The sequence below is a fragment of the Primulina eburnea genome, chromosome 3 (genome assembly GCF_022965805.1).
Source record: "Primulina eburnea isolate SZY01 chromosome 3, ASM2296580v1, whole genome shotgun sequence".
NCBI lineage: Eukaryota > Viridiplantae > Streptophyta > Magnoliopsida > Lamiales > Gesneriaceae > Primulina > Primulina eburnea.
The window spans coordinates 4,028,197-4,054,813 of NC_133103.1; the positions used below are offsets into that span (position 1 = coordinate 4,028,197).

Here is a 26,617-nt window from a genome sequence, read left to right on the forward strand (position 1 = left end):
GCTTGAAAATGCACGTGATGTTGAAAGAATTCCCATGACACCAAACCCAAGTATCTGGAGTTAATTGGTTTTTGCATGTAAACTTCTTGAGAACTAGTTAGTTGTTCAACCTGAGAATGCAGCTAATCATACTTTGTTTAGTATGGTGTACGCAGAATCTGGTAAGTGGACTGGGAGGGAAGAAGTGAGAAGATACATGAAGGATACCAAGTTGAGGGAGAACTAAGGGTGTCAATTCAGATAGATGGAGAAAATAAATAATAAAATATGTATATAATTTAAATTTGAAAGTATAACAACCTGATTTGAAAGTATAACAACTTGATTTAAATTTGAAAGCATAACAACCTGATTTTAAATTTGTCAACTTGATTTTGATTTTTTTAAAAAAAAATAAATAAAATTCAGAAAAAAATTAACACATAATAACAAAATCTCATTCGTACATAATTTAAATTTGAAAGTATAATTATTAAAATTAAAATATGTATACTAAATCAAATAAACAATTCTTTAAAAATTTTAAAATATACAAAATAAATATTAAATATAAAAATTTATTATATAAATATACAATAAATATTTTTTTCAAATATACAATATATAAAAATATAGACAATATTTATTAATTATATATATTTTTAAAAAATTAAAATTTTCGAGCCAACTTGGGTTAATCCGAACCCGGCCCGACCGATTATTTTCTCGGGTCATATATTGGGTCCAAGTCGACCTGATCCGAAAATCCCAAACCCAAACATGATTTTTTCAAGTCGAATTGCATCGAATTGACGAGTCGAATCCAACTTTGACACCCCTAAGTTAAACATTATACGAGAGCCATGCTATTGTTCATTTCTCAGCAATTTATAACATTTCCAGGATGTCGTGAAAGAAAAGTCTGAGAATATTCCGGGCACCGCAACAATCATTTCCAATTGAAACCCATATAAATTCAAACAAAGAAATTAGAAATGCTTGGCTATACAACCTTTAGTTTCTGAAACTGATCTCTAGGAATTCTACCTTCAGAATGGAATAAATCCACATACAGAGGCACAGACAGAAACTGCCAAGAAATAAAGAGGCCTACAAAAGGTCCTATACCAAATGAAACTAGTATCACCAGTAATTGGATATCCAACAGATACAATCTTTATCCTCCTGGAGGTCGCAGATATGTTCTACAGGTGGTAGGCCTGTTTGGGCTAAGCAGAACCTTCCAGTCCATTTCACCTAGCGTCTAGCAAACACAAAATCACTGCAATTAGATTGTAACAATTCAACCTACGGCCATTAGATTTCAAGAGAAAATTACAGATAAGAATCAGTTTAATAAGCACAAAGCACCAATTTTAACAAGAACACAGAAGTAAGACTGCTTGTCTTGGAATCATATAAACACTGCACAGATATTCAAGCGATGCCGCGTTAGTGATTGTGTGATTTGTTCCCCAACTTCTTTGAAGTAAATTGATCTGACAAAATAATAAAAAGAAAAATGAAAAAGACTAACTGATTCTGCTTATGATAAGCTGTCTAACCAGTTCATGAGAATGGCGTTCCAACATTTTGGTAAAGAAATATCTATTCATCAACAGAGAGTTCAAAAGTTTGTGAGAAATTATACAGCCAGTGTTGACATCTAAAGCTTAACCGTGTAATCAATTTCATTTTCTACTTAATTATATTGAAAGCCAACAAATAGCAGAAATAAATTATATTTCTTCACACAAACTCATCATATAAGAAAGCCATCAACATAGTAAGTAGAGCAAACTTTGGACAATAGAAACCTATAATTACCTCATGAGGCCCTGCTGCTCGAATCATCGGGTCCACTCCCTACCTTTCTAAGCGACGGCGGCACATAAATCTTCGCTTTCTTAAGAATTTCAGCCACCAACCAATTCTTCCGCTTGCTAAGGGGCCTCGAAGGATCCAACCTCACCTGCAATTATATTTACAACCGGAAATAACTATTATTTCATCAACACACTCATTCATTTCAATCAATGACTAATTAACAGGCACAAGAAGAACAAATGCAAATGCGTGAGAGTGTCAGAAACTAACACGATCGCCGATGTTGCATTGGTTTTGCTCGTCGTGTGCCATAAATTTGGAGGTGCGCTTCACGTATCGGTTGTAGAGCTTATGGTGGAAGAGCCGATCAACCGCCACCACCACCGATTTCTGCATTTTGTTTGAGACGACCATCCCCACCACCGGCTTCATTATCGTCGAGATTCTTTTGTTCTTCGCCCCCTGCTAAACCCTTTGTTTTGTTATCTACGACGTCGTGTGGTAGCCGTACACTAGGTGCTTGCTTGTATTTACGCTTTCACAGTTTCACACACATTTTAACGGGCCTATATGTGGGGCTCTCTAAAATTGGGCCATTTGACTGAAACTATCTTGGGCTCTAGTATTATTTGATGGTCCATGTGAGGTAGTATGGGAATCGAGCCAACACGAAGAATGCTCGAATGAGATTCACTTTGAAATTCGATAATTATAATATTTTAATTTAAATTATATATAATCATGGAAAAGACTTGAATATATATATTTTATCGACTGCATCTGCTAAACCTTGCTCGAGGCAAATTCAGTAGCTGCACTTACGCCAAGAATAGGACGTAAAGTGATCAGATTACTGATAATATTTTCATAAAAATTTCATATTAATTAGAATGGTACAGGTACTTCAATACAATCTACACTGCCCAAATTTAATCAGAGCAATTATTTAAGTATTTCCACGGAATATCAAGTGTATGTACTTCATTTCGCACGAGACACAGATCGAAAAGATCAATACTCCTTTACTCTAACGGAGTTGTAGATGTCGATATACTTTCCTGCTGTATTATTCCAGCTATTATCTGACTGCATTACCTTCTTCACTATGCCTCCCCATTCATCTGCTTCTGCACCAAATCACATTAACTTACATTACTTGAAAGTAACCACAAGCCTTATGCAAAAAGCATAGACAAATGAGCATGGGTGAGCAGGATTGGAGTAAAAAAAATCTCATTTTATATTTAGTTTTTATGAAAAAAATGGTGAGTTTTGCACCAAAATTATGCTTTGCCAGAAATTCTTGAATCCAGCCTAGCAAGAAAACAGCAGAAGCATCAGCACTCTTTCTCACATGCAAAAAGAATCACTTACTTTGTCGGTAGTAAGAAAATGCACGGTCTAATGCCCAGTTCAAAGATCCTTCATCAATTCCTTCAAAGACAAAGCTGCAATAAAAAATAAAAAATAAAAAATCAATCTAATCAGTCTAATGAGCAAAAAACTATAAGTAACACAAAGAACATGGAGTCACAGCTCCAGCATTTCAATTTACGTGCTCCAGCTTTTCAAAATCATCTTGCTTAATTGAAAACTCAGCCGATCACATAACTTCATCCTCTGATGCAAGCAAAAAAATAACTAGGAATACTCGAACTACAATGAAATTTGATCATGACCCGTTCGCCAACTCAGGTTGCGAATTATCGTCCATGTCAAACACAGTGTCTGCAAGGCCACCGGTCTTTCTGACTACAGGTACCTGAATCGATAATTAAAGCATTCATTATATTCCTCACATTTTAAAATCTTTAAATAAGAATCTCTGTCATAACCCATTTACATACCGCTCCATAACGCATTCCTATCATCTGAGCCAGTCCACATGGCTCATATATAGACGGAACCAACACCATGTCAGCAGCAGCATAAAGCATGTGAGACAACTCCTCACTGCACATAAATGAACGTGAGTTGAACTTTTCACTTTACTGGCATATCTATATAGTATAGGTATAGATGTATTGTAAAGGACAATTACCTGTACATAAGAAGGATCCGGATACTGGAACCTTGATTGTACTACAAAACAAAATGAAGTCAGTTTGTTATGCTTGTTTTACGGGAATCGTTCACTGTTTATTTCCCATAAGACAGCATGTGAGCACAATAATTTTCAAAAGCATCATGGACTCTAAAACGGTCGTTCAACTATTGAACCTCATTGAAATTTTACCAAGCATTTGCGTGATTCATTGATAATATTGTAAGCAGCAAGAAACCAAAAATATATTTGATTGCCAATCTTGGTAGGATCCTTAAGCTATGTTGTTACTTGTTATACATCGAACAAAATGGTATGGTAGTATTTTTACTATTTATGCTGTACTCACAAAATTTTGGATCCCAAATCAAACAGTTGGCCCGTTTTGTTTTTTTGAAGAAGACATCAGTATATATTGTGAATATATAAAAATGCTTTACCAACTTGGCAAGACCTTCAAATTCTCTTTCAACCCGAGCATCTGAAGCTTTTCCCAAAACCACCATTTGTCCACCCTGGAATTGGCCCAAACCAACATGTCTTAGATTGTAAACTACAACAGTCATGATTTCCAAAAATAATATTAGAATAGAACAAATTCTATAGATATTCAATACATATGGACGTTTACATAGATAGATGTATATCAAATAAATATATACACACACACTTACAAGTCCTTCAACATATTTGATTGCATTAGTAATCAAATGAAGACCTTTCTGAGCAACTAGTCTGGTAATGCAAACTACCAGGGGGACCCTATCAGGGCCCTGTTGAAGTCCTTCCGAAGCCAAGCCAAGGCCTTTCTGAACATAAAGTTTGCATATCTTCTTTCCCTCGATCTTGTTAGCTGCCAAAAAACAATAAAATTAAATAACAAAAGAAAAACCAAAATAATTTGTTTATTAAAAAAAAGAAAAAGATTCAATAATTGTGCACATAACTTCATAGTAACACACATCTGTACTTTACGCAATTCCCTGCAGATCGTTACTCATAGTTGCAAGAGAGTTGCATAATCCACGTGATCCAACATAACAATCAATGACTTTTTCATAGCTTCCATTTTGCAATAATTAACTTTTAATTAACTCTCAATTAGTCTAAAAGTCTCTAGTAAAATAGGATCAGCTCCTAAATCAATGTCAGTATATTTTTGGTTAAAGCCTCATTCATAACTCCACATTTATCAGCAATTCTAGCACTAAACAGCTCCACAACATCCTCTCGAGTTCTCTTCTCACCATCATTATGCGGCAAAAATTTTTTTATTTCTTACAAGATGATTTTTTGCCCACAGACTGGCCAAATCTTAGCAACTAAATAACACAATCTAATTTCAGAATTCAGCCTTTCATTTCTGACCCCTGTATTGAAATCTGCTTTAAGAACTTGTTGCATGCCAATTTTGAAAATTTTCAAATAATTAATAAAACATTTTTCTGATCTTCATTCCCTGCATTTCCGCACGACTTCACTTAATTGGTCTTTCAAGATCAACTTATTCCTCATTGATATTGAGCTTCATAACTCTTATGTTTCATAATGACTAATGAGAGACAATAGCACTTCAAAATCAAACAGATACGTAAACCAACTCAAAGCAAGAAAACCAAGTTTAATAATAAAGAAATATATACAAATTTGTAGTAATGGAAGTGTCATCAAAATGCTTTCAAAATCCTGTCATACATGTCATCAGGAAACTTTAGATTCAAAATGCCCATAATGTAATTTCATACCAAACACGCAATACATAAGATGAAACAGAATGGAATGCTGACTTCATCAAAAAAGAAAAATCACCATCAAACTTAGCAGGCAAGAAAACATCCGTAGATGGGTTCCATATTGTAGTATCGATCCCGTTCAAGACACCGAAGTACCTACCAAAATAATTTATTAGTTTCTAAACTTAGTGATGAAAGTTTATATTCTTAGCCTAAAGCAAAAGGGTAGAATAACTCACTCAAAATGGATACAGACGCAGAATAAAAACAGGCACTACAGTCTACACCACAAATGAGCGAGCCATAAATTGCAATAAAATAATCTCCACGTTTAGCATAACAGAAGACAGCATGTATATTCTGAAACTTCAGCATCAACTAAAGGTGAAACAGAACATAGACGGCCATCAAACTCTAACTTTTCTCTTCCATTATTCACAGTTCTAGACAAATAGAATTTCATGAGAAGAACTTAAACTCTGAATTTTCTATTCCTCAAAATTGCATAAACACCTCAGACCAAATGACTAACAAATCAGTCATTTCTCAAATTTATACCAGCACACCGTCTTCTAAATGACAATAGATTGTGCATCAGGGGGATCTAAAAATGGATTTAAGGCATGAAATAGGTTACAGGAAATAACGTTCAGAAAGAAAATAAACAAATAACAAAAAATTGAAATTTGAGTGGTCTTTACTTGTCCCGGTGTCTTATCAATGTGCCAGACAGCCATCCAGAGCAAAGTGTTTCCTTGAGATATGTTGGAGAAACTGTGCTGAAGTTCAGGAAAAAATAAAAAAAACTCCTTATTTCCCGCTGACATGATTACACACATTCAACTTTTACTCAATAAGAACTGAAATACCCACGTATGAGTCAGCTTGCAGGTAGAAGTGACATTTATCATATTGTATGTTCAATATTCAGTAATGAATAAAATTCGGTCACAGGCATAATTATAGACAGATGCATTCCAGCTTACACAACTGAATTGCTGTACACAATCCCTCCTTTAAGTAAGCTTAATCTCTCAGGATTATGCCCAACAGTTCGATCATCTACTGCCTGTCAATTGGAAACAAAAGAGAGAATATTCTTCACACAAGTGATTAGAGAATTGAAATGGGTAGAGAAGGGACTGCATGAAAAAGGGAATTTTTCAAAATCTTTGTGCGTAACAGCTATGGAAAGGATACTGAAAAGTGAAATCCCATAAATACATAAAAATACAAAATACTGGGAGACACACCTTCTCTTCCGTTGCATATGTTGATCCATCAAGACCACACTTGCTGAGTTGCTCTTGTCTGGAAAAGAGCCACAATGTACAGCTTAAATAAATAAATTCGAAAGCATATTCCAGTTTTATCAAACCAGATTAACAGTAACTAGCTCCACTCTAACATAAATGGAGGATTTAGATTCACCATTGAATTGGAAAATGAAATAACTAAGGTTGCGTTTAGATTGATGTATTTGGATTTATGGGATGATTTAAAACAAAGCATTTAAAATCTATGGATTTGAAATGACAGAGTTGAGACATGAATTCGGAAAAAAACGTACATAACTAACATAAGAGATTTCAAATCCTTTCATTCTAGTTTTGAACTAAATCGATACAATGTATTTGAGGTGTGGATTTCTCAATCCTTCAATCCAAATGCAACCTAAGAAATTCAACTCAAATTTCCCAAAATTTCATTCAGTCATTTGCGTTGATTTGAGCTAAGATTCTTAACTACTTCGCTATCTTCATCTTACTAATTTCCATAAAACCATGTATCCATTGTCCGTTATCTTCTGAGAAGCTAAGCTAGTAAGACATGTAATCCTTTTGCTTATCTGTAGTAGTTCAAGAGCTTCACATAGTAGAAGAAGTTTTTGAGTACCTAATCACACAAAACCCTTGCCCAATACCCTGATTCATGGCGGTTGAACAGCCAATCAAAGTTAATTTATTTCCATAAAAAAATACATGGTCACCATAAGCAAGTGCTGGGAAAAAAATATAATTTCAAAGTAAATGCAATATTTTAGAAGTGTACCTGCACTCTCCATAGTGCTCCATATTGTGGATAGTCAACACAATTCTTGGTTTCTACAAGGAAATGTATGTCAATCCAACCTTTCATATTATCATGCTAGTAGAAGTTAAAAACAAAAGGAAACTCTTACTTTAAGAGAAAGATGATGGTACATGTCCCAATATAGCAAGGGCAAACCCCCAGTTTGCCATTCATGGACATGAATAATGTTAGGCTGGGTTCCAGTAACCTGGAATAATGATAAATTTCATAATGAATGTCAACAAACTTGTAAAAATGAAAAGGTCAAATAAAATTCAACTCGAGAAACCCATCGACATATTCAGTAACGAAAAGAAGAAACTATGTAATTGGTGATGGTAAAAAGTAAAGAATATGCAAACTAGCTTTATAGACCCGACTATATATTTGATCTGGACTGTTTATATTCTATAGGTGTATCTCATTCAAATCATAAGGTTCATTCAGATTTCATCTAAACTTATGCTGAAAAGGCAAGTTCATTTAGTTCATCAACAAACCTGCATCCATTCAAGACAAGCACGACTGAAGAACAAATATGCCTCCAGCTCATCATATGAGCCTCCATACACAAACTGTCCCTTGAAAAAGTGATTGATAGGTTGAACGAGCATCACTGGAATGCCTGAAACTACTCCGCGATACATATTAACAAGGATCCAATCCTCATCATGAAATGATTTATAAGTTACAACCAATTCCAAATCTTTGATCTGCTTTTCGTTGATGCACTCGTAGAAAGGTAAAAAAACATCTACTTTATGACCACGTGTTAAACATGCCCTAGAAAGCCCTGTCACCACATCACCGAGACCTCCTACTTTTGCTATAGGTGCCATTTCAGCCGTTATGTGAGCGATGTGCATAAGATCAGGGTCCTTCGAAATATTGACATGGCCATTTGAGCTAATATCCAAAGATGGAAACTCTCTCTTCCAGAATGGAATTTCATCACTGGGAGAAGGCCAGATAAGATTATCATATTTCGACTTTGCTCTTGAACCAAAAGCTTTTTCAGCCTTTAGCTGCAAAACTTGATTTTAGAACAAGCAATGAAAACAAAACAGAGAAGAAGAAATAGGGACAGAAAATTTTAAAGGAGCTTCATTTTTTTAACGCTGAGAAACAATATGCACCAACCATAAAGATATAAATCAAGGAGTGCGACCAAATTGTACAGGCTTGATCAGGCTGAAGCTTTAAACAGAGGTTCATTTATCCATTCAAACTTCCAAAACATGTTCATGGATACATTTATAATGAAACACATATTTTTCTGCAACATATGCACCTAGCAGCGCAAACCCATAACCCGCTCAAATGATCAAATTTAATGCAAGTCAATCCCAAAATTAGTCGTTCACTGAATTCAAGAGCTGGTCAACATTAGACATCTATTTTCATCCAAAGAACTCATAGATATTCATAAACCCGACACAAATTAACATCGGAATCAAAGAATCTCGATGAAGTTACCTGACCAAATCCAGTTTCAAGAGCACGAATCTTGAAACTGCCGTGTCGTGAATGAATGCAGTAATACTTCTCCGAGTCATTCCCAAAAAACTTTTCCCTTTTCTTGAAACAGCAATTACAGCAACTACGGAAGCTTTTTTTCAAACGGGGCACTAAAACTGAGTTCGAAATGGGCTGGGTGGAACAGGGCTGAAGAATCATGGCAGTCGTGTAGCTGACACTGTTCTTGCAATCCGAGTGATTTTCCCTGCTGAATCAGTATATTCCAACTTTTATCTTGTAATAATAATAATGTGCTTCACACGCATAATTTGTAACAGATGTGTACATATCAACATAGATATTTGTATACAATTTGAAAAAAAAAAAAAATTGATTAAAAATAAACATAATTTAAATTCAAATGGGGCTGAAACAAAGTTCCTTATACTTAACAAATTAATAATAATAAAAAGAAGAAGAAGAAGCAACATTTGATTATGAATCTCGTTTGTTTCAAGATCCGAATACCTGACCTATAATCCTTGCAATATCGATATGCAACAAGTATCATTAGGTTTCCATTTCTTTATATATCCAGTTTTCCTTAAAGTTATATTTGTTCGCGTATTAAACAGAGTAATTCTCTCAAACCCTCACACACACCTGCTTGCAAAGTGTTTAAAACATGAATAAATAATTAACTTCACATTAATTATATATTAACTTCCATGCATGTTAAACAAATAAATTGGTACAAGCTAGAGAAGAGATCAGCTATGAAAGTACATCAGAAAATGTTCTAAGTTATCGCAGATGAAAATATGTTTTGTGCAAAAAAGAATGAATAATATTCGCAGAAGACATATCTTAAGAATAGTCAAATGACAATATCACCAAAAGTTTCAGCTGGATTGATTATCTGAGAGGGGAAAAAAGGGATGGATTCAAATCAAAAGTAAAAGTAACCCGATAGGATGTAAACACCATGCAAGTCAATATACAGCATGCAGCTGGAATCATGTGAATTAAGACGTTCGAAATCAATAAATGATATCTACACCAAGATCAGTAAAATGAGAGGTAAAATAATGGTGTGAGATCAGGTTACACACTAGAAATCAGCTTCGCCCTGTCCAATTTCATAATAAATATAACATTTGTACAGCAACATATCAGAAGAAGAAATGGCTAGAGAATTAATTTGAGCATGAACACAATGATATAAAGGAGCTTAGACAGACAATATCTTGATTTTATAGAATCAAAACTAAAATAAAATTATTTTTCTTGGTGATATACAGATGGTTCGAGTTCTTGTAGCCACAGCTATAAGGGAAGCTGCTGCCGGTGCAGAAGACGATATGCTGCTAAAGCTGATGGATGCAACATGTAGACGTGCCACTGCTCCACCAGCACCACCAGACGGCCTTTGCCTTCCCGGTGTGGGGTATACAGATTTTGATAGAAAGTGTTGCTTGATCCATTAAGGTTCTCTCAGTACCATTTTTTATATATGAAGTAGCACCCTTCATACAGAAACTGGATCCGTTGATCTATCTTTATTCGCTGGTAGCATTCTCAAAATTATTCTTGAGTTCTACGAAGTCGATTCAGATAGAAGATGTCACCGATTGATAGCTCTAAACATCATCTTTTCTCAGACAGTAAAACCTTTTTTTACTATGAATTTTCTTTTCCATATTATTATCATTAAAATTAATTTTCGGCACGAGTTGTCAGTCCTTGTTTCCCATTTACTTTTGAATTGACTAATAAAATGGAAATTAGGATGTCAGTCCATCGATGAATTCAAAATAACAAGCCGATGTCATAGATAATTAATTGAACATGCATTCAAATATAGGTCACATAGACTCAATCAGTTCAAGTCAACATTCTTTATTTATCCTTAATAATATTATTATGTGGATAATGGCCTCAAACTCAAAAGGTATTGCGCATATTTCTCATGCAAAAATAAGTTTCCCCTTTACATGCGAAGAAAGAGAGGACATAGTCGACTTTATTTTACCCTCTTCACATTTGTCGAAAGAAATTCATTTGAACCTCATGATACCAAATCCCTATTATTGGTTCCTTCTCTCCATCTCCATGCCCGCAAGATTTCATTTCATCCTCTTCCATTTTCTCCCCTCCAAGAAGCCATTCTCATTTCTTGGAGTTTTCCGATAGGGCGCGCACCTAAGAGTGCGCGTGCCATTTGCATGATCAAGATGTCTGTCAAACACATCTTTCTCTCGCCGGGATCGCGTATAAACATTTTGTTTTTTATCGTCTTCTTGAATTTTATCACGTCATCTGCCGTTTCCGATGCCGAAGTATTGGTCAAGTTCAAGCAATCCCTCAAGAATGCCGATGCATTATCTAGTTGGGACGAGAACAAGTCTCCATGCAATGGGGATCACGAGATCTGGAATGGGGTTCTGTGCGAACAGGGAACTGTCTGGGGACTCAAACTCGAGAATATGGGATTAAAGGGTGTAGTTGATGTGGAAGCCCTCGCACAAATGCCAAACTTGAGAACAATAAGCTTCATGAATAACAATTTTGATGGTCCTTTGCCTGACCTACATAAACTTGGTGCTATTAAAACTATTTACTTGTCATATAACCAATTCTCTGGGGACGTTCCGCCAAGCGTTTTCACTGGGATGTCCTCGTTGAAGAAGATTTATATGGCTAACAATAAATTGTCGGGCTCGATCCCAGAATCTTTGACGGCATTGCCTAGGCTCAAGGAGTTGATGCTGGAAAATAATGAATTTGAAGGGGCGATACCTCCTTTTTCACAAGACAGGTTGAAAGTTTTCAATGTGTCGAACAATAAGTTGGAGGGAGAGATCCCTAATGGTCTAAGTCATGTCGATGCTTCGGCTTTTAATGGTGAGATTTCGTTCCATAATTGGGACTTGCATTATTCTTAGCGACCAAACTTGCATTTGGTCGATATGGGCGCAATTCAATTAGTTATTGAAAAGAGAAGTAAATTTTATTTTATGTTTACTGGTTTTCTCAACTCGTCTTTTTTTGTTTTTTGGCTGTTTACAGGTAACAAAGATCTATGCGGGGCGCCTCTAAAAGCATGTTCAGCCCCGAGCAAACTCTCCATCGGGGCAATCGTCATTGTCGTGGTGCTGGTGGTGGTGGCCATAACTGCCCTAGTCATTGTGGCCCTCATCCTCCGCCGACGCAAGAAATCATCGCAGCAACCAGACGAATCCCCGGCCTCCGCCAATTTAAAAATAATGGAACAAGGCCCAGCTAATGCAAACTCCCCTTCCCCAGATCACCCCGGTCAAGCCAAGAAATCCGAGCAAAGCGCAAAACTAACCTTCTTGAAAGAAGACGGGCAGAAGTTCGAAATGCCGGATCTGCTGAAAGCCTCAGCGGAGATTCTTGGCAGCGGTGTTTTCGGATCCACGTACAAGACCAGCCTGAATGAAGGGAAGATGATGGTTGTCAAGAGATTCAGACACATGAATAACGTGAGCAAGGAGGATTTTAATGAGCATATGAGGAGATTGGGGAGATTGAATCATCAGAACTTGCTTCCCATTGTGGCTTTCTATTATAAGAAAGAGGAGAAGCTGTTGGTTTCAGATTATGCAGAGAATATCAGCCTTGCTGTTCAACTTCATGGTACGTATTCTCAATCTTTATTCTGCAGCTTCTGCACTGATGCCGAAGGACAATTGTCCTTGAAGCCGAAAAACAGGAAATATTTTCTTTACGTTTTAAGTCTATCCAATTCCCTACAATCGGCCCATGCATTTCAAATTCTGAGTATTAATTTCTTGAAGCAATTAAGTATACGAACCTCCCCTTTATTATATTTTCATGAATTGGTGAGAGCAAAATGGGATACACAGACTAATCAATGATATCTTTTCTTATATATATATTACAGGAAATCGATCTCGTGGAATTCCATGCCCCGACTGGCCAACTCGTCTAAAAATAGTGAAAGGAATCGCGAAAGGCCTCGCATATCTCTACAACGAACTCCCATGCTTAACAGCACCGCATGGCCATCTCAAATCCTCCAACGTCCTCCTGGACGCGACCTTCAATCCCCTCCTCAGCGACTACGGATTCATCCCCATCGTCAATCAAGAACACGCTATAGAACACATGATCGCCTACAAGTCCCCCGAGTACAAGCAAACGGGCCGAATCACCAAGAAAACCGACGTGTGGAGTTTCGGAATCCTTGTCCTGGAGATCCTGACCGGCCGGTTCCCTTCGAACTTCCTGCAACAAGGGAAGGGCGATGACACAGATTTGGCGACGTGGGTGGACTCCGTAGTGAGGGACGAGAGCAATCTTGAGCTGGTTTTGGATAGAGACATGGGGGGAACTGGGAACTCTGAGGGGGAAATGATGAAACTTTTGAGGATTGGGCTGAGTTGCTGCGAGGTGGATGTGGAGAGGCGACCCGAGTTTAAGGAAGCTGCGGCCATGGTTGAGGACATTAAAGAAAAAGACGAAGAGTTCTATTCATCGTACGCGAGCGAAGGTGATACGAGGAGTTCCAGGGGGTTGTCCGATGATTTCGTTCATGTTACGTTTAAATGATAGTTAATTAAATTAGCTCGATCGATTGGTGGAAACTTGGTTCTTGTGTTTTCCATCAACGTATCAAAATGGGTGCTCAAGTGGAAGAAATAAAAGAATTTCATGCATGTATGTGATGTATCAATATTTCTAGCATTGATGTTTGATCTTTTTTCTTTCTTTTCAGTTTGATGATAAGATATACATACATATACATATATTATATATATTAATGATTACTGGATTTAACAAATTTTTTATAATTAATTTGATTTATATTAGATACATATAATATGATATTTTGTAAAAATTAATAATGAAACATACTGTAATTTAAATTAATTATATATTGTAATTTGTTTTATTATATTTAAATGAATGTCATATCACAAGTGTAAAAATTAACAAATAATTAAACTATGATTTTGAAATAATGAATTAAAAAAATAAAACAAAACAAATCATATTGGCTCTATTATGCTCAAATTTAAAAAGACAAAAATTTGTGTGAGACGATGTATTTTGTGAGACGATCTCACGGGTCGTATTTTTTGAGACAAATCTCTTATTTGGATCATTCATGAAAAAGTATGGCTTATTATGCTAAGAATATTATTTTTTATTGTGAATATCGGTAAGATTGACCCGTTTCACGAATAAAGATTCGTATGACCGTCTCACAAGAGCTCTGCTCCTTAAAAAGATGGAAAACAAATGTGTGTGTGTTTTGAGAGTGATTTGGAAGGAGAAATACTAGTGATTTATTTTTGCTGTAAGTTTGTTGGTTTTAATTATTCAAATAGTGGACTAAACTTTTAATGTGTGGACGATATATCTATACTATATATTAAGCCACAATACATATTTATATGCCTAAATTACACCAAAGAAATTTTTACAAAATAAAAGATTGTGCAAACACACAGTATATGTATCAAGATATTAGTATTTAATTAGTATTTAATAAAACGTGAATGATTGGTTCTAAAAGTGGTTTTTTTATTAATTATATATTATATTTATCCCATTTTACATTTAGCCTAGATGACCATATTATTTATATCTTAGTATATAATCACTTCGTATCTTCAAACCAACAGTTCCAGCCATTCATTTTGTTCTCTTGTAATAACAATACCTTGTGGTCAATAAATTCGTTTTCTTGTTAAAATTATATACTATTTATTAATGGAAAATCTATTATAAATTTTTTTTGTTGATCTTGGTGAGTTTAAAGGTGATTTTTACCAATCATCCTCCGTACAATTAAATTTCTGAAGTGCCCGTATTTATCAATTGGCTCATAATAACGTTTTTAGAATAAACTCAAATACTATTATATTCATATTAAAACCATAAAAATAAATATACTGAATTTAACATACTTATTAAATAATAACAAAATTACCTAAAAAAACAAACTTATTAAGCTCAAGCTATATACTGAATTGTTGCCAAATGGATCCAGAAATTAACTAAATTCAAATTAAACGAATCAACTTGAACTCAAACTTGAAATTGTGCTAGCTCGAAATACAAAATATTAGTAGTATTTGCATAAATTCGGTCCCAAAATGTAATAAAGAAATTCCTACGCTTTCTAATGCCAGCCTCTCCTGCACTGCGGGTCAAAGGAGAAGATCAAAGGTAATAAATATTTCAATATAATAATGGTCACAGGATCATTATAAAACCCTATTTATTCGGAACAAAACAAAACCCGATGAATTATTATCTGCCAAAACCCACCACAAATAAATAAATAAAATCAAAATGGGTTTTCATTCATTTGAGGATACGTAGTACCCTCTCCAAAGTCCAATGCAAAGATTTTTCCGAATTCTCAGCATATAATTAGCACAACAGAGAGCTTCAAATTCTTGCTCCAATAATTCGAATACAAATATATGAAGAGGGAATAAATCAAGAAATTATGGTGGTAGTTGCTATAGACAAGGACAAAGGAAGCCAAGGTGCATTGAAATGGGCAGTCGATAATCTCTTGTCCAAAGGGAAAAGTGTAACCCTGCTCCATGTCAAGCTCAAGCACCCTGCTTCACGTAATGTTCTCCACATTCATTTTCTCCTCATGCAGAAATAAACTCAAAATTTTAATCGAGGGGGAGAATCGCTCTATTTTTTACCCTTACAAATAAAAGGGTCCTGCTTGTCCATCCTCGCATGCATGCATCTTTTCTATCGCTGGCATAGGGGCAAGGCGAGCTTAGTGGCGACGGAAAAGCAGGATTTCACCCCCTCTTTATACTATTAAAGACTTTAATTTTTAGTTTCGACCGTCTCAATAAATTTCTAATTCCGACAATCAAAATACACACTTTTTCAGAAGAAAGATTATGGTCTAATCCTCCAAGAAAATATTTACATTTACAGGGAAGAATGTTATGCAGTAGTTTCATGATGATATTCATCGAGTATTCACGCTATAGTTTCTCTCACAATAATTTCATTGTGGATACACAGAGGGAAGTTTCTCAGGGAACGGGGATGCTTCAAAAGTATCAAAGGGTACCTTGCCGATTGATGGCCAAACCAAGGAGCTCTTCTATCCTTTTCGTTGCTTCTGCACCCGCAAGAATGTAAGGCATTCCATGCAACATGTTCATAATTCTGACTGCTTTTCGTCAAAGGCTTCCATTGTACACCCAAAAGACGAGTAATCAATAGGGGAAAGGGTGGTCAGATCGATCAACTTCAGATCACAAATTCAATTGCCTGTTTACAAAGTCTATGTTGTATCACGATCTTACAAAAACAATATATAATTAGCCTAGGAGTGTTAAGCGTAGGTAACTAAATAAGGGCATCATAATCGTTTCACAACTTAACACACAATGAAAAATATCCACACTAAGTGTATGCATATGCACGAGTTTTGTCCTCGAAAGGTTCTAAAATAGCTAATGATTGACCTTGATCCGACAACTCGCAAAATTTTGCTACAATTGCTTTTTAGATACCCAATTATACTGGATGTTAACCTATAAAAATAATTATTAGGTGTACTATATATTATATAAATATTATGTAAAAAAGTAATTGTGTTCGTGAACTCAGATTCGAAAGTCAAACTCATGGTATGAGCTCACGAAAATATTCCCAAGTTGGGTTCGGGAACCAGTCTTGAGCCAAGGTCACGAGATCGAGTACTGCTTATTTACACCCGTAGTCAAGCAAATCCAGAAAGCAATTCACCTAGTGTATCATAAACTTAAGTTTGTCAAATGTAATTCCAATCACATAATATTAATTCTATGTGCAAACAGATACGAGTCAATGAAGTTGCAGTAGAAGACATCGATGTGTCCCGAGCACTCATCGATTATGTCAACAACAACTTGATTGAGAATTTGGTTGTCGGTTCCACGGTTAAGAATGGTTTTATGAGGTGATAAATCTAGCTAATCTATCATCATCAAAACTAAATGATAATTTACAGACATAACGAAAGAAAACTCATAAATTTCCTTGACAGAAGATTCAAGATTGTTGATATCCCAGGCAATGTGTCCAAAGGGGCACCTGAATTTTGCAATGTTTACGTCATTTCCAAGGGAAAGATATCATCGGTCAGGTCAGCCTCCATCCTCGTCCCGACAGAATCTCCATCTCAAGCGCAGAACCAAGTTAATCCACAATCTGGTTCAACCGACGCAAATTTCATGCAAAGTAACAACGCACGAGGTATGATTTAGACATTTGGTAAACTTACCTGTTCAGAGTCTTACTGACGTTTTGTCCTGGATAAAGAAAACCGAACTGTATCGTGTCTGTAGGAAATATCGTCGATAGACCGCTGCCGTTGGCATCCAAGACATCAATGGATGAGATTGACACGATCGAGTAAGATGTCAATGACAAGTCAGATGAAGTTGTTCGTTTACAAAAAGGGGAGATCTAGTAAATTTAATAAAGATGTTAACTTTATTTATTGAGGAAGGACGACTCTTATAATAAGAAAAAATATCATGAAATCTGATTTTTTCTTCATTTCATATGCGTATAAAGAAATGCATGCTTTTTAGAACAGGATGAAAAGCAACACAATATCTCAAGGAACTAACACACACTGTTACTAATACAGGTCACCATTTACTAGAGGAAATGCTTCAAACAGATCTTACGGAGATAATGCGATGCTTGATACGGACACGTCATTTGTGAGCTCTGGTAGGCCAAGCACCGAGCGCATGATTCACACACTAGATTCGGAAATGTCTATGGCCTCCCGTCTGTCAAACAGCTCAGATACAGAAAACCGGTCGAGTTTTGGATCTCCATTCTCTAATGCCATGTCATCGGATGCAAATTACAGCTTTGGAATCTTGTCATCAAGTTCACATGATAGTGGAAACTATTCATGGTCAGGATCCCAAACCCTGGTATGTATACAAGCAACATAAACAGGCGTTGAATTCGTTATTTACAAGAAAAACTAAGAATCTCAAATATTATATTTGTTATCTTCTTGATTTGATGTCCCATTCGCAACATATTTCCTCTTGAAGCATCTCCAATACAACACACAGTTTTCTTCCCATATACAATGATCCTTTGTAGAATCTTTCAAAATTATGTTCTATTACCATGTCACTTTTCCCTAACTATATTCCAAAATTTTGTCTAATATCAAAGGAAGCATTCCCTAGAAACTGACAAGGTCTTAAAGTTTTTTGAGATGACTCGGAGAATATTATAGAAAATTCGATCTAGATGGCCAGTGACTACCTTATATGTTGTATGCTGTTAGTTAAGAATATACAATGTACAACATGCATAAAAGTTCACATCAAGTATTCCAAAAATGCAGGATGATGTAGAAGCAGAGATGGCCAGGCTCAAGATGGAACTCAAACAGACAATGGATATGTACAGCACAGCCTGCAAGGAAGCTCTTTGTGCAAAACAGAAAGTATGGTTCACCATCCAAAATATTTAAACTCTTTAATGAAGTAATATAAAGTCACAAAAAATGAAACTTAAGAGCAAAATCGAACATTTAAGTTGAAGTATATACCGCTCATGTATCTGATTTCTGTATCTGTGTAGGCACTGGAGCTTAACCGCTGGAAAATGGAAGAACGACAGAAACTTGAAGAGGCCCGACTAGCTGAGGAAGCAGCGTTGGCAATGGCAGAGAAGGAAAAAGAAAAATGCAGGGCAGCTATTGAGAAAGCCGAAACTGCTCAAAGAATAGCTGAACTTGAAGCATACAAAAGAATGAATGCTGAAATGAAAGCAGTCAAAGAAGCAGAGGAAAAGAAGAAAGTGCTGCAAAAGTTAGCACATGGTGATGCTCGATATAGGAAATACACAATAGAGGAGATTGAAGCGGCCACAGAGTACTTCTCGCAAACTCGTAAAATAGGGGAAGGCGGGTATGGTCCAGTGTACAAGTGCTACCTTGATCATACGCCGGTGGCCATAAAAGTTCTTCGTCCAGATGCAGCACAAGGACGATCGCAGTTCCAGCAAGAGGTATGAAACTTTATATGAAAAAAGTAACCTGTCACAACTGCTTTAGAATAGTTTTAACCTTTTAACACACATAATCCAATCAGATTAATGGAATAAAAGCCATTATCTTTTGCATGGAAATAGATGGTCGTATTGTTTCTTAAGCAAGTCTATAAATACAATGCCTCCCACAAGCCCTGGCACGATTAATGTGGTCGCAAAAGATGACAAACTTCACTGAAATAAAGTGGGCCACAGTTCTTATGTCTCGCATTCTTCAAACCTCAATGCAGGTTGAAGTTCTGAGTTGCATCCGACATCCCAACATGGTTCTTCTCCTTGGAGCATGCCCTGAGTATGGCTGCTTAGTCTATGAATACATGGCTAACGGTAGCTTGGACGACTGTCTCTTCAGGCGAGGAAACAATCCAGTGCTCTCTTGGCAACTGAGATTCCGAATAGCTGCAGAAATTGGCACAGGCCTCCTTTTCCTCCACCAGACCAAGCCAGAGCCACTAGTACATAGAGACCTAAAACCAGGAAACATTTTGCTAGACAGAAACTTCGTGAGCAAGATCAGTGATGTTGGCTTGGCAAGGCTTGTTCCTCCTTCAGTAGCTGACAATGCCACACAATATCTCATGACTTCAACAGCTGGAACTTTTTGCTACATAGATCCTGAATATCAGCAAACTGGCATGCTCGGAATAAAGTCTGACATCTACTCGTTTGGGGTAATGCTTCTTCAAATAATAACAGCCAGATCCCCGATGGGTTTGACTCATCACATTGAGAGGGCTATCGAAAGGGGAACTTTTGCTGACGTGCTTGACCAAGCAGTTACGGATTGGCCAGTAGAAGAGGCCATGAATTTCGCAAAGCTAGCCCTTAAGTGCACAGAATTGAGGCGTAAAGATAGACCAGATCTTGGAACTGTGATTTTGCCCGAGCTTGAGAGGTTGAGAGCTCTTGCTGAAGAAAGTATGCCTAACATTGCACAAATTCCTAGTCGAAAGACCTCACCAAATCACAGCCAGTATCAATCTCAAGTGAGTTTGCAGTTTAATATAAGATTTTTTTCACCCAAAACTCCCACTATAATAAAGTAGAGTGTGACACTATGCACTGTGCAAACACATAAATGGTTGTTATCAACTTTTTGCAGGTCAGTGAGTATCAAATAATTTCCTCCAGTTACGATGATAAAAAAGAAGTTTCAGTCGCAGAAACCGAAAGCACAAAGAGTTGATAAGCCATGGGATCCATTCCAGACAAATCAAGCGACAAATTACTCACGATTTAAATGGTTGTTTGGGAGGGAAATAAATCAAAATACTAAACAAAGCTGACGATGAAGGTTACTAATTCAATTTCATCTTATTCTTCACGGCATCATCCTGAACTTCAGTTAAATTCTTTCGGCATTTGTTTAACAAGTCTAGAAACTAATTTTCTCAACAACCTATGGCCAATAATATAGCAGGCACTGATGGTTTATGGCTTTATCTTAGTTGTTAAACTAAAACAATATGTTGGTGATACAACATTATGGTATAAATAAATAATGTGCATTCTTCAAGAGTCTGTAGCTTTATCTTGTTTTAATTCTTCATGAGTTTTGATTCTTATATGTAGTAAAAATAATATGCTTGTAATACCCTAAGGTTTCCTATTTTATTTTCATCACAAGTTGCCCTCGGATTCTCACTCAAAGATAAAAGTTAAACGGAATGCTTGTTATTTAAAAAGCAGACCAAAACTATGATCTTTGTATCGAGGCCCTATTTCACAATTTAGTAGGACAAAAGTTCTGGTGGCAGGGTGTTGACATAAGGGAAGATTCCGTGACACTGACACAGTAAAATAAACTGACAGCAACTGCATAATTTAGTCCTGTGCTAGAAGAAGTGATGAAACCATTTAATAAAATAATGGAAGAGTTAATTTAAAAAATGACCAAGGTCAAACTTTTTTTTATGTATAATCTTCATAGACTAAAAACACAACTCTACCAGATGGTTAGTTTTGATAGACAGAGTTCATTTAAAAATAATAATAATAATTGACCGAGGTTTTTTTTAATATTAATCCCATAACCGAAGGACCTTTATGGAACAAAGAAGAAGAAAATCATAGAAATTAAATAAATAATAATATTGACATTTTTTCGTTTTAGGTCATAAATTTACACATACATTTACACAGAGAGTAAAGTGTGTGCATGTTTAACATGTATTACCCAATGAGCCCAAAATATATGTCCTCAAAAGTCAAAATGAATGGCGAAAGGAAACCATGGATAATACAGAGGCGGAAAGAAAAACAAAATAAAGTAGCAATGGGTAACCTCACAGGTCAACCATACCAACCAAGATGATCATCCCATTTTATTGGCGTTAACTATACAACCGTCTCGTTACATGGTTATCTACAAGAACATAAAGACTTCTGATGTACTTCTTTTGAATGCATAAGTACACTATTTTAGTAAAAGTAAACAAAAGGAAACCAACAATTAACTGCAAGCAGCTCTTTTTGAAATCCTGTTTCTTTCCCTTGAATATTAAACCACCATCCACTTTCGAAGAAAATACGCATAAGCTGATTTGCTCCATTTCTGAAATGTCTACCCAACTAAAGATTTCACACAGCATCAAATGCTGGTGAGTTCAGGAAGTTTAATCATAGAAACGCTATAAAACCAGTGGAATTAATCTTGAAAAGGAAATTAAAAATAAAATCTATTAGGTCTGATTTGTCCAGCATCACGATCAACCTCAAACAAACTCTAAAAGTTCACTCTAGCGATAACTCCTCTCCACAGTAAAACACTGCATGGTTGCTTGGGCCCATCCTGTCTGATTATGACCAAAATTCTCCACATAGGATACATGGTTCAAAAAACTCTCATGTCTTGCATCCACGACGTGGCAATGTTATGAACTGCTTGTTCACCAAGAGCATAAGCAATAATAAAGAGGTGCTAGTTCTCCTCAGAAAGTTAATGTATCAAAGTTTCCTATCAAAGATACAGGTCAATCTTCAAGTCATTAGTAATTCCAAAATATTTGATTACTCCGGAACTTTTTCTTAAGATAGATATCAATTAGCTTTTTGTAAGTCCAATCCTTTTTTTTAACATTCCACAAAAATAACTCAGAACTGGAATGAAAGTCGCTTTTTCCCATTGCCTCAAAAACAAGTGGATCGGTCAATACTGAAACAGAACTGTTCCAATTCAATTTGCTAAATGCGAATTTCAAATTTCTTGCTAGTCCCCTGTCCATGTATGCATCCACAACACAACCGTAAGTCACCAAATCAGGAGCCACTGATTCATGTGCCATGTGTTCAAGACTCAGATGCAGGTCCCAAAGTAAAGACATTTTTGAGAAAGCCAGAGCTCTAATATTAAAGGTATTGAGATCGGGTCTGAATCCCGCCTCCACCATCCTCACAAACCCCCTTTGAAGGCTTTTCATTTTAAAATCTGCGGCGTAGGATAGTAACAACAGGTTCCAAATAAGATTACCAACATCTCTCCTACTAAGACCTACATCCTGCAGAAATTGGCCTAAAGCGTAAAACTTATTTTCCTTGATATAAGCAAATGAAATGGCCCTGATCCCTTCTCCCTCTAAAAGAATCCGTGACCTCTTGAGACGGCCATAAGCAACTTCCATCTCAGCCAGAGTACCAAAAGAGCTGTAATACAATACATAAGCATTTCCAGTGGCGGAATCAACAGAATACCCCAGGGAAACCATCTCCTTAATCATGAGCTCCATGCACTCTAGCTGTCCCCTCTTCCCAAAACAAGAGATAGCCTGTCTAAAGATATCATGTACAAGTTCAGCATCGTTCAGCTGCATAAGACGCAGAATTCTGGTAATCATATCGAAATCTCCTATGCTACCACAAATACTAATTATATTTGAAACTGATTGAGGCACAACTTCACTTTTCAACACTTCATCCCAAACCACCTGTGCTTTAGTAAACGAATCATTATTTATGGTCATAATACATTAGTAAAGATGATAGCTTAGATAAGCAGATGATAGCACCTTTAGTTTCTCAGCAGGAACAAGTTTTCCTGAACCCTTAGGCAATCCTTCCACCCTTAGTTTTTGTTTTGGTGGTTCATAATTCCAAGCATCACAGAAATCAGTATATTTCTCATCTTTTCCATGCATACTCTGTTAAATTCATACGGACCATATTCCATTCAACATATGAACACAAAAAAATGCAGTAAAAGTTAAGAGGACACGTGATATGGCACTTGAGCAGCCATGATCATTGCGCTTTCTAGTTCACTCTTTCTCAACTTTCTTAACCGACTCATACTTATCATCCTGTTAACCACGTGATAACGCGATGATGGCAAAATAATTTTTTGGGCTCAAAAAATTTTCCGAAATTATTTTTCACTACAAACAATGCGAATTAAATCCCTTGATTTCACTTCACCACCAGATTTACTTTCAGTATAATTACAGCCAATTTGATCCAAACAATTAACCAAAACCAGCTCATTTGTCCCAGAAGATAGAAACTAATGTAGACGAATTCTCTTAACTCAAAACACGGAAAGCAAAAACACGTCAAACCCACTCAAATTAAAGCACAAATAAACAAAAAACAAGCCAATAACGAAGTTCCATATAGAAGCACAGTTCAACACACGCAAAGCAGGAAAGTGACGAATGTTTAATTTTAAGGAAAAGATTCGACAAATAACGAAATAAATCATACCATAGGAAGCAAAGAGTGGTTTCTGACTCCATTTTTCATGGGAAAACGCTGAAAATCCTTTGGTCCAAGCATCTTCATGGGAGGACGTAATTGCAAAAATTCCATTTTTCCTACGAAGATTGAATGCTTACTGGACCTTATTAAAATCGATATGTTTGGGTCTCTTGTGTAACTATTTAGGCCCAAGGAAAGAATGCAAACGAGAGCCGTGAAAATAGGCTAACGGGATGGGCGGTCCGGCTCGTTACTTGGGTGGGTCCAGAAATTTCAATCTAACCAAGCCAACTCAATTCGACGGGTCTAGAGACTAGAAGGCCAATCCATCAAAACAGCATTTGGCGGAGTAGAAAATTTTTAACCCAACCCGACTATTTGACAAGTGAGATCAATGAATCTAATCTATTTTGATGTCTCTAGATTTAGTCAATTGATGATAGAGTAGGTTTATTGTGAAATGGTCTCACGAATCTTTATCTATGAAAAGAGTCAACCTTACCGATATTCACAATAAAAAGTAATATTTTTAGCATAAAAAGTAATATTTTTTCATTAATGACTCAAATAAGAGATATGTCTCACAAAATACGACCTTTGAGACTGTCTCATACAAGTTTTTGCCGTTATTATAATAACCAAAAAAAAATAATTAGCCCAGTATCTATTATCAAAATACATTGACTTTTTTCTCCCTAGGTAAACCATTTTCCAGTGATTTAAAATCATGGTAAAGTTGAACAGAAAATCATTCTTTAAGAATACAACACGACATTTCTGGAATATTTTTGTGCGAATTAATTTTGATATCTCCATTCAAAAATAAAATTAATGAATTTTAAAATAAAATATTATTATTTAAACAAAACTAAGTTACAATTTATGAAGCGGATTTTTTGTTGATAAAATATCTTTTATTGATAGCGGGTTTATAATAGTGAGTGAGTCTTATTGAGATCGTCTCACGGATTTTAATCTGTGATACGGTTCAACCCTACTCATATTCACAATAAAAAGTAATACTCTTAGTATAAAAAATAATATTTTTTCATGGATGACCCAAATAAGATATCCGTCTCACAAATACGATTCGTGAGACCGTCTCACACGAGTTTTTGCCTATAATAGTGAGTAAGTCTCTTGTGAGACGGTCTCACGAATCTTTATTACGGGTCAATCCTACTGATATTCACAATAAAAAGTAGAGTGAGTCTAATGTGAGACCGTCTCACGAATACTAATCTGTGATACGGGTCAACCCTACCCATATTCACAATAAAAAGTAATACTCTTAGCATAAAAAATTGTACTTTTTCATGGATGACCCAAATAAGAGATCAGTCCCACAAATTCGACCCGTGAGACCGTCTCATACAAGTTTGTACCTAAAAAGTAATACTTTTAGCATAAAAATTCATATTTTTCATTAACCCAAATAAAATATCTGTCTCACAAAATACGACCTGTGAGACCGTTTCACACAAGTTTTTACCTATAATAGTTTAGTTTCAGATAATTATTTTTAGAAAGCTTATGTATTTTGTTAAGTTTAGGTAGACAAATTAAGTAAAAAAAAGAATAAATTAATGGGATTTTAAGAAAAAAAATTACAAATTGTTAGGAATTTTTGTCGTCACGGGTTTAATTGTTTTTTTAATATTTAATCATCATGGACATTTATAAATATCGCAATATTATGTGATCTATAATATTTTAGCCTAAATCATTGATATTGTTTTTCTGAATATTTTTATTTAAATACATAATGTACTAGAGAAAAATTTCAAAACCATTTGAAATTGCATTCCCTGTTTATAATTAGATGTTAAAATTAGAGGGGAAACACTGCAGAACTGGACAACTGAAATATTTAATAAACGACTGCAAGCAGTGGAGCTTTCAGTTCAACCTTATATACAAAAGCTATTGTACTTTCCAAATGTTAAATTTCTACACCCCAAAATCAAAAGGGCTCCAGCAATTTAGAACCACAAATTTATTGAGAAACACTGAAAACTAAATGTAAGTATGATTGCATGTAATAAAATGATTAAGAGTAGGTATCTAATGAGACGGTTTCACAGTTTTTTTTTTTATCTGTAATGCGAGTTGATCAAATCCATAATTATAACGAAAAGTGATAGTTTTATGTATTGCTTCGAGTCGAAGATATATCTATAAAATTGATTAGTGAAAGAATTTCAGATAATTTTGTTTTCGAACAATTGAGGGACCAATATCATGGCCCAAGAGCATAAATTTGCTCAACTAGTGATGCCTTTGTCAATTGTATTCTTTTGCTTTTTACACACACACATGCATATCATTAAGCTAAGTGCGTGAATTTGCGCAAGTAGTTATGCCTTTTTAGATGTATTGTTTTGTTACGACTTTTTGTTTGCATAAGTGTTTATGTGCGAACATTGTGTGTTTTGTATGATCGTTTTTTGCGAATATATGTTTTTTTTACCTAACTTAAATTTTATATTTTGCTAAACATATTTATAATTTATACACATCATGACAATAATTTTAAACCAGAAATAACGATACACTATCATCTATATTTGCTTTATGCACATGATTGATTTAGCACCATTTGTCGTATGATTATTACTTTTTTAGGACATGGTCTTTTAATGTGAGTTTAGAATCCATTAATCGAAGAGATGCCTAAAGTCAATTTATGGGTATTTGATGT

At 35.7% G+C, this 26,617-nt stretch overlaps 5 protein-coding genes across 10 annotated transcripts; 2 read left to right on the forward strand and 3 right to left on the reverse strand.

The window, feature by feature from the left end:
* Nucleotides 1-931: 931 nt before the first annotated feature.
* LOC140825490 (uncharacterized) lies at nt 932-2,333 on the reverse strand. 5 transcript variants are annotated; one of them, XR_012116674.1, is made up of 4 exons: nt 2,077-2,333; nt 1,807-1,951; nt 1,351-1,478; nt 932-1,261 (listed from the first exon to the last, which is right to left on the reverse strand). XR_012116674.1 is itself a non-coding variant. In XM_073187299.1 (3 exons), exons 1-2 carry the CDS (start codon nt 2,236-2,238, stop codon nt 1,808-1,810), a joined length of 306 nt encoding a protein of 101 aa, XP_073043400.1. In that variant the 5' UTR covers nt 2,239-2,333; the 3' UTR covers nt 932-1,236; nt 1,807. The 5 variants fall into 5 exon arrangements, 4 of the variants coding, with proteins under 4 accessions (XP_073043400.1, XP_073043401.1, XP_073043403.1 ...); XM_073187299.1 differs by lacking the exon at nt 1,351-1,478 and having other exon boundaries at nt 932-1,236; XM_073187300.1 differs by lacking the exon at nt 1,351-1,478 and having other exon boundaries at nt 932-1,243.
* Nucleotides 2,334-2,709: 376 nt separating this feature from the next.
* Nucleotides 2,710-9,430, reverse strand: LOC140825489 (uncharacterized). Of its 2 annotated transcripts, XM_073187298.1 has the most exons (15): nt 9,133-9,427; nt 8,157-8,681; nt 7,766-7,864; nt 7,636-7,688; nt 6,837-6,894; nt 6,570-6,652; nt 6,285-6,362; nt 5,660-5,739; nt 4,525-4,703; nt 4,291-4,365; nt 3,848-3,888; nt 3,654-3,759; nt 3,486-3,568; nt 3,181-3,254; nt 2,710-2,933 (listed from the first exon to the last, which is right to left on the reverse strand). In XM_073187298.1, the coding sequence occupies exons 1-15, from the start codon at nt 9,331-9,333 to the stop codon at nt 2,818-2,820; spliced, it is 1,851 nt and encodes a 616-aa protein (XP_073043399.1). In that variant the 5' UTR covers nt 9,334-9,427; the 3' UTR covers nt 2,710-2,817. The 2 variants fall into 2 exon arrangements, 1 of the variants encoding a protein (XP_073043399.1); XR_012116673.1 differs by lacking the exon at nt 2,710-2,933 and having other exon boundaries at nt 4,295-4,365; nt 9,133-9,430.
* Nucleotides 9,431-11,214: 1,784 nt separating this feature from the next.
* On the forward strand, nt 11,215-13,821 carry LOC140825491 (pollen receptor-like kinase 4). Its single transcript, XM_073187304.1, has 3 exons — nt 11,215-12,018; nt 12,184-12,774; nt 13,043-13,821. Exons 1-3 carry the CDS (start codon nt 11,340-11,342, stop codon nt 13,708-13,710), a joined length of 1,938 nt encoding a protein of 645 aa, XP_073043405.1. The 5' UTR covers nt 11,215-11,339; the 3' UTR covers nt 13,711-13,821.
* Nucleotides 13,822-15,347: 1,526 nt separating this feature from the next.
* On the forward strand, nt 15,348-22,150 carry LOC140828658 (U-box domain-containing protein 52-like). Its single transcript, XM_073191590.1, has 10 exons — nt 15,348-15,754; nt 16,173-16,286; nt 16,974-17,095; nt 17,183-17,391; nt 17,484-17,550; nt 17,792-18,089; nt 18,518-18,619; nt 18,757-19,185; nt 19,458-20,213; nt 20,330-22,150. The coding sequence occupies exons 1-10, from the start codon at nt 15,623-15,625 to the stop codon at nt 20,411-20,413; spliced, it is 2,313 nt and encodes a 770-aa protein (XP_073047691.1). The 5' UTR covers nt 15,348-15,622; the 3' UTR covers nt 20,414-22,150.
* On the reverse strand, nt 21,697-24,131 carry LOC140825492 (pentatricopeptide repeat-containing protein At3g42630-like). The gene is made up of 3 exons (XM_073187305.1): nt 23,923-24,131; nt 23,232-23,363; nt 21,697-23,150 (listed from the first exon to the last, which is right to left on the reverse strand). The coding sequence occupies exons 1-3, from the start codon at nt 24,025-24,027 to the stop codon at nt 22,215-22,217; spliced, it is 1,173 nt and encodes a 390-aa protein (XP_073043406.1). The 5' UTR covers nt 24,028-24,131; the 3' UTR covers nt 21,697-22,214.
* Between the last annotated feature and the right edge of the window lie 2,486 nt (nt 24,132-26,617).